Genomic DNA, 17,767 nt, shown 5'->3' on the forward strand with positions numbered 1-17,767 from the left:
TGGTACTCAGCTCTGCTTGACCTTCACTGCAGGTGAGGACCTTTGCTGATCCTGCCAAGGGAGTGCCCGGACTCTCGCACTACACCCTGAACTGGTCATTCATACAAGAGCCGGTTCTTCTCTCTCTTCAAAACATCAGTGTTGCTCAGCAGTAACCACCCAAGTCTACAGTCTTTTTAGTTATTTTCCCCCCAAACTCTCAAACAACAGAGATGTGGCACGAACTAGTGGATCTCCTTCCTCCTGCATCCCGTCTCAGTTCATCACTAGCGGAAGTATTAACACACTGCCCTAGGCTTGTGGAGAGGGTGCTCAACAATCCCCTGCATCACCCAGGATGGGGTTCTCCCTGACATCTGACCACTGAGCCACCCTGTTCCAAAATCTCTTGCAGAGTCCCTTTCCCAGGACTACTTTTGACATCCTGTGTTTTAGGTTGCGTTCAAACCATTTATGTGTATGGTTTACTGAAGGAGGTCTCTCAGAAGAAACCTGTAGAAGAGTGAAGGAAGCAGAACAGGGCATGAGGAGAAGCGAGCCCTGTCGATGTGATTGCAAGAGCAGAGATTCTGCCCCCGCCTGACCTCACAGGGAGCTCTGGAGCATGACAGCATCACAAAGACTTTCCTGCCCAGAGACACAAGAAGTGTGGGCTGTCATATCCCTAAATCATTCAGTCATTGGCCAAGGGCTACCCCCAGGGTGGGGTGATAACAACTTTCGTAGCATCCTCAAGCAAAGTAACATCTGCAGCCAAGGTCACTCTGTTCTGAGAAACAGAGTACGAGAATGAGTCACGAGCAGCAATACCCACAGCAGCTGGAGGCTGGGCATCATGGCCTAGCAAAGAGGACCTGTGGGGGCCCCAGAGCACCTGATGCCTTGTCTATCACCCACTGGAACATAAATTCCATGGAGCAGAAACTTGGTTTTCTTTACCATTGTATCCCCAGGGCCTGTAACAGTGCCTGGCACAGAGTAAATGCTTACTAAATAGTTATTGATTGAACGTTCTCTAAGACAAGATCCATCAGGCATGCCCTGACTCAGAGGAACTCCTTGCGCTCTATTCTTTGGCCCTGAGAAGAGGTCAACAAGTGAGGGATTAAGTAGAGAACACTAAGTAACACTAAAAGCATGAACCATGAAAGAGGAATCCAGTGGACCATACAAAAATTAAAAACATTGGGGGCACCTGGGTGGCTCAGTCGGCTAAGCGACCGACTCTTGGTTTTGGCTCACGTCACAATTTCAGGGTCCTGAGATGGAGCCCCGGGTTGGGTGCCACACTGGGCCTAGAGCCTACATAAGATTCTCTCTCTCCCTCGCCTTCTGCCCCGCCGTCCACTCCCATTCAGGTGCCTGCTCTCTCCTTTTCTAAATAATTAAGTAAGTAATTAAAAACATTTGCTCAGGACCCCTGGGTGGCTCAGTCGTTCAAGCGTCTGCCTTCCGCTCAGGTCATGATCCCAGGGTCCATCAGGCTCTCTGCTCAGCCCAGAACCTGCTTCTCCCTCTCCCTCCCTGCTCCGCCTGCTTTTGTTCTCTCTCTCTCTCTCTCTCTCTCTGTTAAATAAATAAATAAAACCTTAAATACATACATACATACATGCATACATTTGCTCTTCTAAGTATACAATAAAAAAATTTTTTTAAAAATCACAGAATGTGAATAAATATTTACATATTTTATGCCACGCATCTAAAAAGGAATTTGTACCCAGAATATATCAAGAATTCTTACATCTCAAAAATTAGAAGACAAAACCTCAGCAAAGAAAGAAAAAAGGAAGGAAGGAAGAAGGAAGGAAGGAAGGGAGGAAGGAAGGAAGAAAATTGTCAAAAATTTGGGTAGCTGTATCCTTGAGAAGATACAGAGATGGCAAATGAACATGAAAAGATGCTCAACCCCGGGTATTATGTAAGACTGATGAATCACTGACTTCTACCTCTGAAACCAATAGGACATTATATGTTAATTGAACTTAAATAAAAATAAATAAAAAATTTTTAAAAACCTTTGTGAAGTAACCATAAGTTATCTGGAAGAGTAAGAACAAGAAACCATTCAGAAATATTTTTAAAATAAAAAATAATGAAAGAAGACTTTCTTTACCTGATATTATTTGCTCAGAAATAGACAAGAAATATAAGGGTAAGAATTTGGTATATGTTAGGACATGTAAAATCAATGAGGAAAAAATGAATGATTTATTTTTTAGAAAAACCTAAATCAAATACAGCTACATAGAAAGAAGAAAACAATAATTACGATCCTACCACCAAGAAATAATCACCCTAAGTGTAGAGAATACTATGTAGATTAACATAAAATAAAATCATAATATACTTATTCTTTTTAAAACCACATTGTAATCAAGAATTTATACAGCAAAATAAATTTCTACAATATCATTTGTAATACTTGCATAGTATTCCATGGCAAGGAAATAGTTTATTTAACTGATCAACAATTTTTTGTACTTTCAAGTAACTGAAAATTATATAATTTAAAAAAAACACCTTTGGGGAGTACTTTTATATTTAAATATTTTGATAATACTTTTAACCATTTCCTTAGTATACATTTCTAAATATACAACTGCTTCATAAAATATTATTTAAGACTTTTGACATTCATTTCTAAATTGTCAAATGGAAAAGTTGTGCTAAGAATTTTCCAGAAACCCAATCCTTAAAACGGGTATTGCCATTATTCTTTGCATTTGCCAATTTGATACTCCTAACGGTACTTTTCTTCTATGCTATCTTAATTTTTAATATATTCTTTGCCATTTGTATGAAATAGACTTTCCAAGACTTTTGTTTTTATTTTTAGATTGGTATTTGCCTTTTTTCATTATGGACATTAAAATGTTTGATATGTAGAAAACTTCTATTGTGAATGTTAAAAAAAAAGAAGAAGAAAAGATGCTCAGTTTCAGTAGTCATCAGGGATGTGCACATGTATTTATCTATCTATTTATTTATTTATAAATATGGAATGCTTTGCAAATTTGTGTGTCATCCCTGTGCAGGGGACATGCTAATCTTCTCTGTATCATCCCAATTTTAGTATATGTGCTGCAAAGCAGGCACAGGGAAGTGCAAATTTAAATGACAGCCAGTTATCGCTAGAACAGCTAAAACTAACAGGACTAACCAGACCAAGTATCCTGGCAGATAGAGAGCCACCGGAACTCTACACGGGATGGCCCCTTGGGGAAACGGTCGGGAATTCCTTACCAAGTTGAATGTACTCCTAGCACACGACCAGCAGTCCCACTCCTATGAATTTACCCAAGAGAAAGGATAACATGCCCACCTGTAGACCCAACACACGATATCCTCCATCACAGCCCCAAACTGGAAACGACACAAATGCCCATCGGCTGATGATTGCACAAATGGAATATTGCTCAGCAACAAATGGGCAAAGAATAGTGATACGTAACATTATGAATGAATCGAAAACATTATGCTAAGAGGAATAGGTCGAGCACAAAGAGATTACATACTCCGCGATTCCATTTATAAGAAATTGTGGAGAAAGCAAAACCGGAGTGGCAGGAAGCAGGTTGGTGGTTGCCTAGGAATGGATTGGGAAGAGCAACTATAAAAGGGTCATGGGGTAACTTTCTAGGGCAACAGAAATGTTCTAGATCTCGACTGTGGTATTATTATATAACCTTATGCATTTGATAAAACTCGTCACACTGTACGCTTAAAATGGGTGAATTTTATTGGATAGAAATTACCTCCATTAAAAATAAACCTTCACACTGATGGGTGGCAAAAATGAAAAGACAGAGCCTAGGTCCCGCCGTACTGATGGTCTCACTGAGCAGCTAAGCCACGTCAGCAAACATTCATTTCCAAATGTCTTATTCTCAGAGGAAAGTACTTTTCTCAGCAAAAGTAATCACTGCTGGTCAACTTTCCACTTCCTTGCCACTGAAAACGATCTTCAACACAAGAGGGTGACCCTCCCCCGCCACAGGTCTGCTGCTCATCACATCTTGATCACACAGGGGGTGTAGTCACCTGTCTAGATTTTTCAAGGAACCTGGGGGTAGGCAGTCTCGCTTTTCACAGACTCAGAACACTGAAAGTGAGACTGGGTCAAGTTGCCAGTTAAAACCACATTCGTTTCTCTTGGCAAAGTGGATGAACCCGGAGGACATTATGCTAAGTGAAATAAGCCAGAGGCAGAAAGACAATCACTGTATGGTCTCACTTATATGTGGAATTTTAAAAGTCCCCACTCACATAAATAAAAAGTGGACCAGTGGCTGCTGGGTACTGGGGGGAGAGGGGGCAAGGTTGGTCAACCTGGGTACAAACTTAAATGAAGTAAGTACGTTCTGGGGAATTTGGTGGGCAGAACGATGAAAAGAATGAGTAGCACAGTGTTGTATACTTAAAATTTGCTAAGGGGGACACGTGGGTAGCTCAGTGGGTTAAGCGGTTTAGCATCTGCCTTCAGCTCGGGTCTGGATCTCAGGGTCCTGGGATTGAACCCCGTGTCAGGCTCCCTGCTCAGTGGGGTGATCATTTCACAGTGCAAACATACATTAAGTCATCGTGTTAAAAAAAATCACATCGTACAACTTCAAATGCATACACTTTTTATTTGTCAATCATACCTCAATAAAGCTGGGAAAAAATTAGAAATGTTTAAAAACCACATTAGTTCCTGTTTCTCAGGCTTGAGCTTTGGTTTTCTGGTAGGCTGCCTGCAGAAATGACCCCCAACCATTCCCCCCATCTCTGTAGACGTGTGTCACTTCTCCCAGCAGGTCATGGAGTCCGTCTACTTCCCATTTCCTTGAATCTGGGTTGATCTTCGGACTTGTTTCACCAAAAGAGTACGGTGGCGTGACACCCGTGCCACCGCCGGGCTGAGGTCCTGCAGCCAGCAACTTGCAGTTTTTCCTTCTTAGGATCCAGCCACCTTGTAAAGAAGGCTGGGATCATTTTGGAGGACGGTTTGGCAGTTTCCCGCAAAGCTAAACATACTCTTACCGTTGGAGTCTGCAATCGCACTCGTTGGTATTTGCCCAAAGGAGTGGAAAACTTCCACCCACCCAAAAACCTGCACGCAGTTTTATTCATAATTCCCAAACTTGGAAGCAAGCGTTCAGTAAGTGAATGGACAGATAAACTGGAGGACATCCAGACAATGAGATATTATTCAGCGCTAAAGAGAAATGAGCGCTCCACCCTGAAAAGACGCGGAGGAGGAAACGTAATTGCATATTACTGAGCGAAAGAAGCCCATCTGAAAAGTCTACCTACGGAATGATTGCAAGCACCTGCAATTCTGGGAAAGACGAACCTCAGGAGGAAAGTTATCTTACTGCCCGGCATTCAGATTGCCACCCACCCCTCCACTCCCTTCCCTCCCCGGCGGCGGAAGGGGAATAGTCAGGGAGGTGGAAAGTTTAGCAGGCAAGGGGAGGGAGCCAGACTCTTGCTTGAAGGTAGGGGAAGCTCTGGTTTCAGAACTTCCTCAAACATCCCACACCGCCCGGCGGAACAGGGGAGCAATCGATTGATGGAGCCCCCCTAATGTCCCAGTCCAGTAATTTCAGAGCAGCAGGGGGGAAAACCCAGGCATGTGATGCAAATATATGCTCCAACTCAGGCGCGGCCCCTCCGCCAACCTCTCCGCTAGCCGGATCCAGCTGGCTACATCCCCCTTCGGCCCTTCTGCCGTGGAAGTTGAAAGTCACAGCATGACTCGCTTCACGGGGCCGTGCGAAGTTTTGAAAAATGACCCCCCCCCCCCCCACTTAGCACAGGCATAAGCCCTCAACAACGAATGGGTGTTTGGGTTGGTTTTGTTTTCCTTTTTGTTACTACAAACCACACCACATCGAATGGATGTGTGAACATCTTCGTTGGTGATGTGTGAGAGTGTGCTTATAAAATAAAATCCTTGGACTCCGACTGCCGGGGGAAAGGGAAGGCGCATTCCGGTCTCTTGCCTGATTTTGCCGTACCCCACCCTTGCCAAAGGTGGGATCCACTTCACATCCCCTCGTCCGGGTGTGAGGACGCCTCGCAGCCACAGGCCGGCCACGCAGCAAATCACCCAGCGCTTTGATCTTTTACCAATTCGTAGGTGAAGCTGGAAATGTGTATTCCACGGGTTTTTAACTTCCAAATTCTTTTATTATGAAAAGAGAGCGTATCACACGATGCTATTTCGTGTGTGTATGTGTTTCTTTTTATAAGCTGACTGCTTTTTCTGTTTCGAGTGTCTAGGGAGCATTAGTCATTTCTTAAAGACTTCACTTAGAAGATATTTCATACCATAAATGCAATCATCATCAACGTCTGATCAATCTTTCTTTTTTCACTCTTGTTTTTCATCTTGCATGTGTGGGGGGGGGGGTGTATGCCTTTAAATTGCTACTTTTAATGAAGCGATTACTCGTTTATATGTGAAACATTCCAGCACTATCTTTTATGCCTTCTTAGGTTTTTTTTTTAACATGCTTAACACATCACTGCACCAGGAAGAATCTTTATGAAATCACCACACTTTCGGTGTTTTCCTGGTTTCTTTTTTTCCTTTTCACACTTAAACCTTTGATCCAGCTGGAATTTACTATGGGTTTGGCCATCTCTGAAAGTTTCTGTCAACCACTGATGGATGTAATTTGCAATTTATTGACCAGAGAAGTTGACACCCTTTTTCTGTGTTTATAAGCCACCTGAATTCATTTCTTCGTGAATTGTCCATTTGTGCCCTTTTTCGTTCTTCTAATGAGTATGTTGCAGGTGAAAATAACGAAATCCAGGGCGGGCCTTTACTGAGCACTTTCTGTGCGATTTCACCATGCTACGGCCTTACACACACCCTTCCTTTGAACCTCGTCACAGCCCACATTATGGATGCGAATATTGACCTTAAAAGCCGATGAGGGCACGAGTTCCTCAAAACCTCAAAGTGAAAATGTGACCTTCTGGAGACTGGAATCGAGGTACGTTGGGGGACTGCAGATTCCCCGAACCTGACCACCCTCTCTGTAGCAATTGGTTTTACCGTGGCTAGATGGAGGTCTGGAAGGGACACCCGTCGGATGGCAGGAAACCATCAAAAGTCCGTTGTGGGAGGGCCGCTTGGGTGGCTCAGCTGGTTAAGCATCTGCCATCGGCTCAGGTCAGATCCCAGCGTCCTGGCATCGAGCCCCGCAGGGACTCTCTGCTCTGCCGGGAGCTTGCTTCTCCCTCTGCCTGCAGCTCCCTCTGCTTGTGCTCTCTCACGTTCGCTCTCTCTCTCTGTGTGTGTCAGATAAATAAATAAAATCTTTTTTAAAAAATTCCGTTGCGGGGAACATGACATGGTGGGGACAGGAGGTTCTGGAGATGGGGTTAGTGGCTGGGCTAGACTTTAGAACCCGCCGGAGCGGTCACACGGTAAGAAAGAAGGTTGGAAAAAATCCCTAGGATCATGCCTCCGTGTTCAAGAGAGCCTGAGGTGGGGGAGCCCTTGGGGGTGCTGCCAGCTGAACCCCCAGACATTATCCTCGGGCCCTAGGGAAGGAAATCCCTTTAGTCGTTGGTGGTCCCAGGGTGCGTATATCAGTCACCCGCGTCCCAAGGATTCTGTGTGACGCCCTTCTTTCTTTCCCCTTCCCCCTCGCCCGCCTCCCCATCAGCCACTGTGGTTGGCCCAGGCTCTGAAATCTATCGCGCTGTATCCATCCTCCAGACCGGGCCTCCGCGACTCCTTGCTTTGGAAGGAAAGTTTCAAATTCCGGTGCCCATGGGTAGAGCTTCCTAGAACACAGCCACGTGCACTTGTCACTTCGCGGCCGCAGCGGCTTTCAGGCAGCGCCAGTGCTGGCTTAGACCAGTCTCCCACGGACACTGACGGCTGTCGGCTGTCGGCGCGATCCTACGAGCCCAGGTGATGTCCTGCCCTTGTGGTTGGATTCCTGCCACTGCCCCAACTCAGTACCGCAAATGGGGCCGCTTAAAACGACAGAAATGTATTCTGCCACAGTTCTAGAGGCCAGATGTCTGAAATCAAGGTGTCCACAGGGCCTCGCTCCCTCCGAAGGCTTTAGGAAAGAATCCTTCCAGAGGAGCCTGGGGGGCTCAGTCGGTGAAGCGCGTGCTTTCAGCTCAGGTCACGATCACGGAGTCCTGGGATCTGGGATGGAGCCCAGCATCACATCGGGATCCCTGCTCAGCGGAGAGCCTGCTTCTCCCTCTCCCTCTGGAGCTCCCCCTGCTCGTGCGCCCGCTCTCTCTCTTATAAAATACATTTTAAAATCTTAAAAAAAAAAAAAATCCTTCCTTGCCTCTTCCCGGTTTCCGGTGTTCTGAGCAATCCTTGGCATTGCTTGTGGGCTTGTAGATGAATCCCTCTGATGTCCACCTCCCTCTTCACATGGCCATCTTCCCTCGGTGTCTCTGTGCGTCCTCGCCTTTGCTTACAAAATGCCATTCATTGGATCTAGGACCCACTGTAATCTAGTATGACCTCATCTAATTACAACCGCGAAGTCCCTGTTCCCTAGTGAGGTCACATACCAACTGAGGTTCTAGGCAGACATGAATTGTGGGGGGGACACTATTCAACCCACTGCAGCCATCAGGAACAGGGGCGTCTGAGAGGAAGGGTGCCGCGGGGGTAGGGGGGTGGGGGCGGGGGTTTATAAGAGCAGGACAACAATGTGACCCTCCATCAGCTCTACTCTCCTCCTATTGGGCAGGTCAGTCACGTGGCCCCACAACGTGCCAGGGAGGCTGGGGAAAGTAGAGAGAAGCACATGGATATTTGGGGAGCCTCCCTGCCAACCCTGGCTGCTTGCTGAACCCCTAAAGCCCAGTCCAGCATCTGGTCCATAGGGGATGTTCAGTGAAGGTTTGTTCAATGAATGAATGAATGAATGAATGAATGAACACCAGGAAGGTGAGGGTAAGGAGCCAAATAGGAAGATTGAGGGGCACGATGCAGCAGTGAGATCCCTGGCCCACCACCCCGCTAGGAGCTGGGTATGGGCAGGAGCTGGAGGGGATTTCCCTGCCCGGCGAACAACTCAAATCCCTCCCCTTTGCCGGACATCCCCAGAGTGGGGTGGGGCGGGTCCCAGGCAGGTTTGGGCAGGCAGAGGCCTCCGCGCCGAGCGAGGGCTGACGTTTCCTGTTCTCCGGGCTCCGTGGCTCGTCCGCGCGCGGCCCGCAGAGGCAGGGCCGATGCAGCGCCGGCTGAGGACCGCGATGGCAGAGGAGGGTTCCGGCTGCCCGGTGCCCCGCCTGCCCTGGGCGTCCGTGCAGAGGGTTGCTCTGCAGCTGTTCATCCTGGCGGGCGTTGCGACGGCTGTAATATACTGCTTCCTGTGCGCCCAGCGCCTCGCGCAGCAGCGGCAGCTCGAGTCACCTGGGGTAAGTTGAAAAGGAAGGCGAGAGTTGCAGACTGCCACCTGCTCCGTGGAGCCCGGGGACCCCCGGGTGACTCAGTCCGGCCATGTGGGGGCGCGGAGGGCAGGGGAACAACCGGGAAGAGAACGGGATCGAGGCAGAGTCCCGCGCAGACTGACACACAAATGGCCAAAAAAAAGAAAAAAAAAAAATCAGAATGAGATGGAGAAAAATCGTCCAGGAAGATCTGGTTGGGGAAGAATAGAGCAAGAGATAGAGATAGAGACTGAGCAGGCAGATGGGGCCTGGCTGCCCTGGGTGTCTGGGCTGGGAGGTAGGGAATATTGGTTGAGCCCCGGAGGTAAATCCCGGGTGGGGATCCCGGGGTGGGGAGGTTGCAGCTGAGAAAGGGGCATCCGATGTGGGCATGGAAAATGACTCGTCTTTGGTGTTCCCCCAGCAGGCTGACTCAGAGGCTGCTGGGGGCTTCACAAAGCCGGGAGGGGCTTCCAAGGGCAGGGCGACCCACACCGCTCTTCTGGAAACCCTGGACACCCACCATAGGGACCCCCTTTGCGGGCAGTGCAGGGGGTGGGCTTTGCAGGGGAAAGAGCAGGTGTAGGCAGTGAGTTCAAACCTACTTCCTCTTTAAAAGATGTTTTTTAAAAAGTCACAATTCAGTCCAGCGGGTTGAGAAGTGGGTAGGAGGATGAGCAGAGAAGAGAGAGGTCTTCGTTTAGGGGGAACTTAAAATCTTCATGCTTATGTGTCCACCGGTTTTCTCTTCTTTTTTTCCAGTGGGACATGGCTGAGCTCCAGCTGAACCACACAGGTAACCAACTCCTCGTGCACGTGTGGGAGGCAGAAAGAGAGAGGGAGAGAGAATGAGAAATGGAGATAGACAGAAAGAGAAAGGGAGAGAGAGAAAGAGAGGGGGAGAGAGAGAGGAGAGAGAGGCAAGGTGGGGCCGTGGTTTCTGGCTCTCTACCACCTCACTCTTTTTCAGTCTCTCACACTTTATCTTCTGCCTTGGGAGAACAAAAACACTGCCCCTCACGCTCGCCAGATTCCTTCATTCACCTCGCAGACCGGAGCCGGCACTGTTCTCGGTGCCCCAACAGAGAAGAGAACTGTGCTTCCCTTGTACCCATGGGCTCAGACAGTAAATAAATGAGCACATAAAATACGCATAATGCCAAGGAGGGTACACCCGCCTCTGATACGTTTTATGGAAAAATTAAGCGGAGGAGGGGGTTGGGGAGTGACAGAGTTGGTTTTGCCCTGACAGTGGGGTCCCTGAGAAAGTGGCCTTAGGACAAAGAGGTGGAGGTGGTGAGAACCATTTGGTGGCCCCCAGGGAGGCCGTTCCCCTGCGGGCCTCCCTCTAACCCTCCCCACCGTGGGGCCTTTCCCATTCATCCCCGGAGGTTCAGATGCTGTGTTCATTCCATTTTGTAATGGAGGGAAACCCTGTTCCTCTTTTTCTTCTCTGGCACTTTCTATTCCGGCTGCTGGGACAGAATACGGTAGATGGGGTAGCTTATAACAGCAGACATTTCTTTCTCACGTTTCTGGAAGCTGGAGGTCCAATATCAAGGCATCAGCAGACTGTGTGTCTCGTGAGAACCTGCTTCCCGGTCTCTCAATGGCCCTCTTTTCTCTGAGTCCTCACGTGGCCGACCGGGGCTGGGCGGGGGAGGGCTCCACCCTCAAGATCTCATCCCCTCCCAAAGGCCCCATCCAACCAACACCGCACCCTTGGGGGTTAGGTTTCTACACAGGAATTTTGGACATCTGGGCTCTAGCGGTTTCCCTAAACCTCCGTCTTCCCTCCTCCCGGACACTCTGCCTCCAGGACCGCGGCAGGACTGCAGGCTGCACTGGCTGGGAGGCCCGGCCCTGGGCCGCTCCTTCCTGCACGGACCGGAGCTGGACAACGGGCAGCTGCGTGTCCAGCGCAGTGGCATCTATAGGCTGCACATCCAAGTGACACTGGCCAACTGCTCGTCCTCCCTGGGGGCCCCCACGGCCCCCAGGGCCACCCTGATGGTGGGCATCTGCTCCCCAGCCGCCCACAGCATCAGCCTGCTACGTCTCAACTTTCACGAAGGCTGTGTGGTCACCTCCCAGCGCCTGACACCGTTGGCCCAAGGGGACACTCTTTGCACCAACCTCACCCTGCCTCTGCTGCCGTCCCCAAATGCTGATGAGACCTTTTTTGGGGTTCAGTGGGTGCACCCCTAATTATTGCACCTCTTGGCCCAGATCTGTTGGGAGGTTGTGTTTTCTCTTTTTTTTTTCCTTTCTCTAATAAAAATGTTTTTTTCTTTATGTATCTCTGTAAGATGGTGCTTTATAATAAATATCTATTTGGTCTTTGTCCTCATTTCTGGCACAGAGCTCCAGTGCCAGAAAACCCTCGGAATTTCCTAAGTGATGAGAGTGATAAAGGTGTCTTTTGTCATGTTAATGAGGTGACTTCTGGAAAGCCCTCTGGTCACCTAAGGTCTGGGGCCAGGTTGCCAGGGGAACCAACCAAGGAATAGGGGTTGGAACTTTCGGTTCCCACCACCTGACTCCTGTGTAATGAAGCCTCCTTAAAAACGCCGAGGATGGGGTTAGGGGCGCTTCCGGACTGGTGAACACGTGGTGGAGCTGGGAGCACGATGCCCGTGGAGAGAACGTGGAGGGCGTTGGCGGGGCATCACTAACTCCTTGTGGCTTGGCGCTGCCTGATTCAAATGGATTTTTTAAACAAACATCTTTTTAAAGATTTTATTTATTGGACAGAGAGAGAGAGTGCATGTAAGCACAAGCAGGGGGAGCAGCAGAGGGAGAGAGAGAAGCAGGGAGCCTGATGCGGGACTCGATTCCAGGACCCCGGATCATGACCTGAGCCAAAGGCATAGGCTTAACTAACTGAGCCACCCAGGTGCCCCTCGAATTGATTTCTGTTCAAATAAATTCTTAAAATATTTATTTGCCTCAGTTTATCTTTTAACAGATCTCTCTAGTATTTATCAGCTTTGGACATATTAGAGGAATCCACTTATTTATTTTGCTTGTTGTCTGTCTTCCTGCTACATCCAACTAGAATGAAGACTCCATGAGGCCAGGTTTTGCGGTCTCTGCTGTTCCCAGCTATAGCCCCATGCAGAGGGAATGGCTTGGCACAGATTTTTGAATGAATGAATGAATTCTATCAGCTAGAAAACCGCCACCATGACCCCACATAGCAATATGCATACTTAGAACCTGCATCTTGATTTTTTTTAATTTTTTTTAAAGATTTTATTTATTTATTTGACAGAGATAGAGACAGCCAGTGAGAGAGGGAACACAAGCAGGGGGAGTGGGAGAGGAAGAAGCAGGCTCCTAACAGAGGAGCCTGATGTGGGGCTTGATCCCAGATCGCCAGGATCACGCCCTGAGCCGAAGGCAGACGCTTAACCGCTGAGCCACCCAGGCGCCCCCTGCATCTTGATTTTTTTTAAAAGATTTTATGTATTCATTTGAGACAGAGAACAAGAGAGCACGAGCGGTTGAGGTGTGGGCACAGGGAGAGGGAGAAGCAGACTCCCCACTGAGCAGGGAGCTGAATGCAGGGCTTGATCCCAGGACCCCAAGATCATGACCTGACCTGAAGGCAGATGCTTAATCAATGGAGCCACCCAGGCTCCCATGCATCTTGATTTATAATACCATTCTCCATTGAAAAGGAATCAGGGCTCCTTAGAGAAATGGCTGATTGTAGTAGTGGGACAAAAAAATATGCAAGATGAGCATGGATCATTGTGTAAGTGGCAGAAATAAGGATGCATGCAAAAGAAAGAAAGAAGGAAAGAAAGAGGGAAGGAGAAGAAAGAAAGGAAGAAAAGAAAGAAAGAAAGAAAGAAAGAAAGAAAGAAAGAAAGAAAGAAAGAAAGAAAGAAGAAAGAAAGAGAAAAGAAAGAGAAAAGAAAGAGAAAGAAAGAGAAAGAAAGGAAGGAAGGAAGAAAGAAAGAAAGAAGGGTTATATTGGTCTGTGTGTGTCAAAGGAGCATAGAAGCCAAATGACAAAGCCTCCAATGACTGAGATGGGAACAATTCGAGCAATAAAATAAGTAGAACAGTATTGGATTATAAGTCAAAATATAAAATAAATATCCATGAGTCCATATTGATATAAATAGGTGATTGACTATATAAATGGGGAAGAGACAAAACCCTTGTGCAGAATTTCAAATAATTTATGTTGTTACCTTTAAAAATGAAACTGCCAGTTATCGGGAGGCCTGGGTGCTCAGTGAGTTAAGACTCTTGGTTTCGGCTCAGGTCGTGATCTCAGGGTTTTGAGATCAAGCCCCACATCAAGCTCCATGCTCATCACAGAGTTCTGCTTGTCCCTCTCCCTCTGCTCCTTCTTCGGCTCTCACTCTCTCTCACTCACTCACTCTCTCTCTTTCTCTAAATAAATAAACAAAATCTTAAAAAACAAAACAAAACCTGCCAGTCATTTTACCAGTAAAAATGGGTTTATTCAGGGGGCGCCTGGGTGGCACAGCGGTTAAGCGTCTGCCTTCGGCTCAGGGCGTGATCCTGGCGTTCTGGGATCGAGCCCCACGTCAGGCTCCTCCGCTAGGAGCCTGCTTCTTCCTCTCCCACTCGCCCTGCTTGTGTTCCCTCTCTCGCTGGTTGTCTCTATCTCTGTCAAATAACTAAATAAAATCTTTTTAAAAAATGGGTTTATTCAGGAATAGCAGAAAACAGCAATCCTCAACGAGGAAGTTATGGCAAAACCATAGGCAGGTCCACCAAACAAAGGAAAGGACTGCTCTTTTAGAGAGGAAAGCAGGAAATTGGGAAGGCATCATAAGTGAAGAGTCCCTTGGAGTAACCTGGGAGTTTGAAGTATCGTGGCTTCTCATTAGGCGAGTTGTGACTGTCTCCCGTCAGCCACACTGCTGCCAGGGGAGGAGGAAAACTTTCTTCCTCCTGCTGGTGTGGTAAAGTGGTACCCACGTGCAAGGTGTGGCTCTTCCTCTTGGATTTGCAATTAATGATGAGTGGTAGGGCATGAGAGCTCCCCCTGCCACACATTCCAACTCCATTTTAATGAGGTTTCCCTTTATAATTTTCACAATGTAGCTACTCCATCCTAAAGGAGGAGATGACAACTTCCCATTCCCCAGGTGTGGGCTGTCCATAGTGACTTCCTTCCAAAGAGGACGAAATGGAAAGCATGGGGATGAGGAGTAATTTTACAGTGGAAAAACCTGACCAACACACCTCAGCCAGGTGACCAAGACTAACATCAGCAGTGATAAGTCATTAGCAACAGCACACCCCCCCCCCCAACATGAGACGATGAGAAGGACATTTCACCTTGTGGCCTTCCTGCCAAAATCCATCACCCCAGTCAAACTAGGAGGGAAAAAAATCAGACCAATTCTGAGAAGGAGGCATCCTACAAAATACCTGACCAGTCCTCTTCAGAATGCTCCAAGTCATCGAAAACAAAGGAAGTCTGAGAAACTGTCACAGCCAAGAGAAACCTAAGGAGATGTGATAACCAAATGTATTTGGGAATCATGGATGGGATCCTGGGCAGAAAAAGATAGAGGAAAAGTGAAGGAAATCCGAATCAACTATGGGATTTAGTTAATAATGATGCATCAGGATTGATGCATGAGTTGTAGCAAAGGTTCTATATTAATGTAAGATACTAAAGATAGAGACACTGTGTGCATGGAAGTATGTGAGAAGTCTATACTCACTGCTCAACTTTCCTATAAGTCTAAAACTGTTCTAAAAGATAAAATTTATCAGTAAAACATAAAGCAATGAAAATTGTCTCAGTGGAAGGATGGTGTAGTCAAGAAAGAAATTCTGAGTTTCAAAAGTTTAAGCAGTGGACTTGTGAAATCCTAGTTTCCAAGGTGATCTCCACAGGGCATACAAGACGATGTCAATTAGAGGTAAATTGGTAAATGTTCTACACCCATGCTCAGAGCAGCACTATTAAATGTAGCCACGGGTGGAAGGGTTAACAATGACTCATGAAACAATAGAAAAGACCAATGAAATTAAGAGCTAACTCTTTGAAAAGTAAACAAAATACACAAACCTTTAGTTGGACTCACCAGGAAAAAAAGAGAGAAGACTGAAATAAATAAAATCAGAAATGTGAGAGGAGACATTACAACCAGTTCCACAGAAATACAAAGGATCATGAGAGAACCCAAACAATTGGAAAGTTATCCCATGCTTATGGATTGGAAGAATTAATATTGTTAAAATGTCCATATTACCCAAAGCCAGCTACAGATTCAATGCAATCCCTATCAAAATTCCAATGGCGTTTTTCACATAAATAGAAAAAAAAAACAATTCTAAGATTTATATGGAACCATGAAAGACGCCAAAGAGTCAAAACAATCTTAAAAGAAAAGAAAAGAAATACGTTGCAGGCATCACACTTCCTGATTTCCAATTCTGTTACAAAACTATAGTAATCAAAACAGTATGGTATTGGCATAAAAACAAATACATCAATCAATGGAATGGAATAGAGTCCAGAAATAAACCCATGCATATATGGTCAATTAATCTATGAGAAAGGAGCCAAGAATATGCAATGGAGAAAGGATAGCAGGTTTTGAGAAACCAGGACAGCCACAGGCAAAAGAATGAAACCAGACCCCTATTTTACACCATTTGCAAAATCAACTCCAAATGGATTAAAGACTTGAACAAAAGACCTGAAACCATAAAGCTCCTAGAAGAAGATGTAGGGGATAAATTCCTTGACATTGGTCGTGGCAATGATTTTTGGATTTGCAAGCTTTTAAAAAACTTCCAAAAGTAAAACATGCCCAGTGGAAATAATCCCCAAAGTGCAGAAGAATGTAAAGTAAAATGAACAACAACAAAAAAGCCAGATTTTGTATAGTCTGTCCCTTGATCTACCTTTTAAAAGGACCACAGCTGACCATTTAGCAACACATCCTTCCAGACTGCTTGCTAGTAGATCTAAGGTTCAAGAGGACATCACAGCTAAGTGAGTTGGGAAGGATTGCCATTCTCATGGGTGTAAAGGGATATCTCACGTGGTTTTGATTTTCATTTCCCTCATGATGAGTGATGGTGAGCATCTTTCATGTATCTATTGACCACCTGTATGTCTTCTTTGGCAAAATGTCTAGTCAGGTCCTCTGCTCATTTTTTTAAATTGGATTACTTCTTTTTTCTTTTTTTTTCGGTATTGAGTTGTGTGAGTTCTTTATGTATTTTGGATACTAATCCCTTCAGATATATGATTTACAAATATTTTTCTCCCATTCCTTAGGTTGCCTTTTCATTTTGTTGATGGCTTCCTTTTCTGTGCAGGTTTTTACCTTGAGATAGCCCCATTTGTTTCTCTTTGCTTTTGTTGCCTTTGCCTTTGGTGTCAAATGTTCAAGACTTTAGTCCATTTTGAGTTGATTTTTGTGGACGATTATAAGATAGAGGTCCAGTTGCATTCTTTTAATCCAGTGGGACATATTTCAGACTCTGACCTTCAGAACCATAAGAATGTAAACTTGTGTTGTTTTAAGCCACAAAGTTGGTGATCATTCATTACGGGCAGCCACGTGGAAACATACATGCCCTCCCCTTTGCCGTAGTAGTTGGGTTGCATTTTCTCACTAGCTTCTGCTCCTTTCCTTCCTGCCCCCTTGTCTCTCTCTTCATAGATCTCACTCCCTTGTCTCAAAATTCTGCTGACTCTACCATGCAGAGTATCTGAGTTCTGCCCTTATTGATATCCAAGGTCACATTGCTCAATAATCACCAAAGATTATATATCAGGACCCATCAAGAGGTTTTCATAGACAAAAGGTCTGTCATCCACTTTCAGAAACGAATTGTATCACTCTGCTTGAAAGCAGGGGGCCATGGTCAGGATCATGAGCCTCACAATGGCAGAAACAGAAGGGGCTCTTGGGTGTATTGTGAGGTAGAAAATGACTCTAGAACCAGGTTAGGCAGAACTTTGAATGCCAGACTAAGGACTAAGGATTTATTGCCCAGACGAGAGGGAGCCATTGAAGGTGTCAGAGTGAGGAGGAACCTGATTGAATTTGTAGTTTTATAAAAGATCATTCCAGTAGCCTTCCACACAATCCTCCCCCCCTCCCCCAGGACTAGGTCACATTCTCTCCTTCTGCACCCCTGGCACTTTCCTTCCCCATGCTGTCTACAAATAACAGCTATACATGGGGGTATTTTGCTGACTCTCCATTAGGACCAGGGTAGCCTTGTTTACTTTAGACATTAGAGTATCTGTGGTTTGGCAAGGGAATGAGTATAAAAATGATAGGGGAGAAAGGTTATATATTGGTGAAAGAAAAAAAAAGGAAGGAAG

At 46.3% G+C, this 17,767-nt stretch overlaps 1 protein-coding gene and 1 non-coding gene across 2 annotated transcripts; one reads left to right on the forward strand and one right to left on the reverse strand.

Annotated features, from left to right (window-relative positions):
• Nucleotides 1-2,993: 2,993 nt before the first annotated feature.
• Nucleotides 2,994-3,099, reverse strand: LOC123779035 (U6 spliceosomal RNA). The gene has a single exon (XR_006776058.1). It is a non-coding gene; the product is annotated as a U6 spliceosomal RNA (small nuclear RNA).
• A 6,117-nt stretch (nucleotides 3,100-9,216) lies between these two features.
• CD70 (CD70 molecule) lies at nucleotides 9,217-11,635 on the forward strand. Its single transcript, XM_045776695.2, has 3 exons — nucleotides 9,217-9,405; nucleotides 10,180-10,213; nucleotides 11,237-11,635. Exons 1-3 carry the CDS (start codon nucleotides 9,217-9,219, stop codon nucleotides 11,623-11,625), a joined length of 612 nt encoding a protein of 203 aa, XP_045632651.2. The 3' UTR covers nucleotides 11,626-11,635.
• Nucleotides 11,636-17,767: the final 6,132 nt, after the last annotated feature.

The sequence above is a fragment of the Ursus americanus genome, chromosome 14 (assembly GCF_024610735.1).
Source record: "Ursus americanus isolate L20-20 chromosome 14, mUrsAme1.1.p, whole genome shotgun sequence".
Taxonomy (NCBI): domain Eukaryota; kingdom Metazoa; phylum Chordata; class Mammalia; order Carnivora; family Ursidae; genus Ursus; species Ursus americanus.

Bases quoted from the DNA above. Each gene is read 5' to 3' on its own strand.
- CD70 (XM_045776695.2), top strand. From the start codon at position 9,217: ATGCAGCGCCGGCTGAGGACCGCGATGGCAGAGGAGGGTTCCGGCTGC. The intron at 9,406-10,179 runs GTAAGTTGAAAA...CTTTTTTTCCAG, and splicing joins GGCAGCTCGAGTCACCTGGG to TGGGACATGGCTGAGCTCCA. The intron at 10,214-11,236 runs GTAACCAACTCC...CTCTGCCTCCAG, and splicing joins GCTCCAGCTGAACCACACAG to GACCGCGGCAGGACTGCAGG.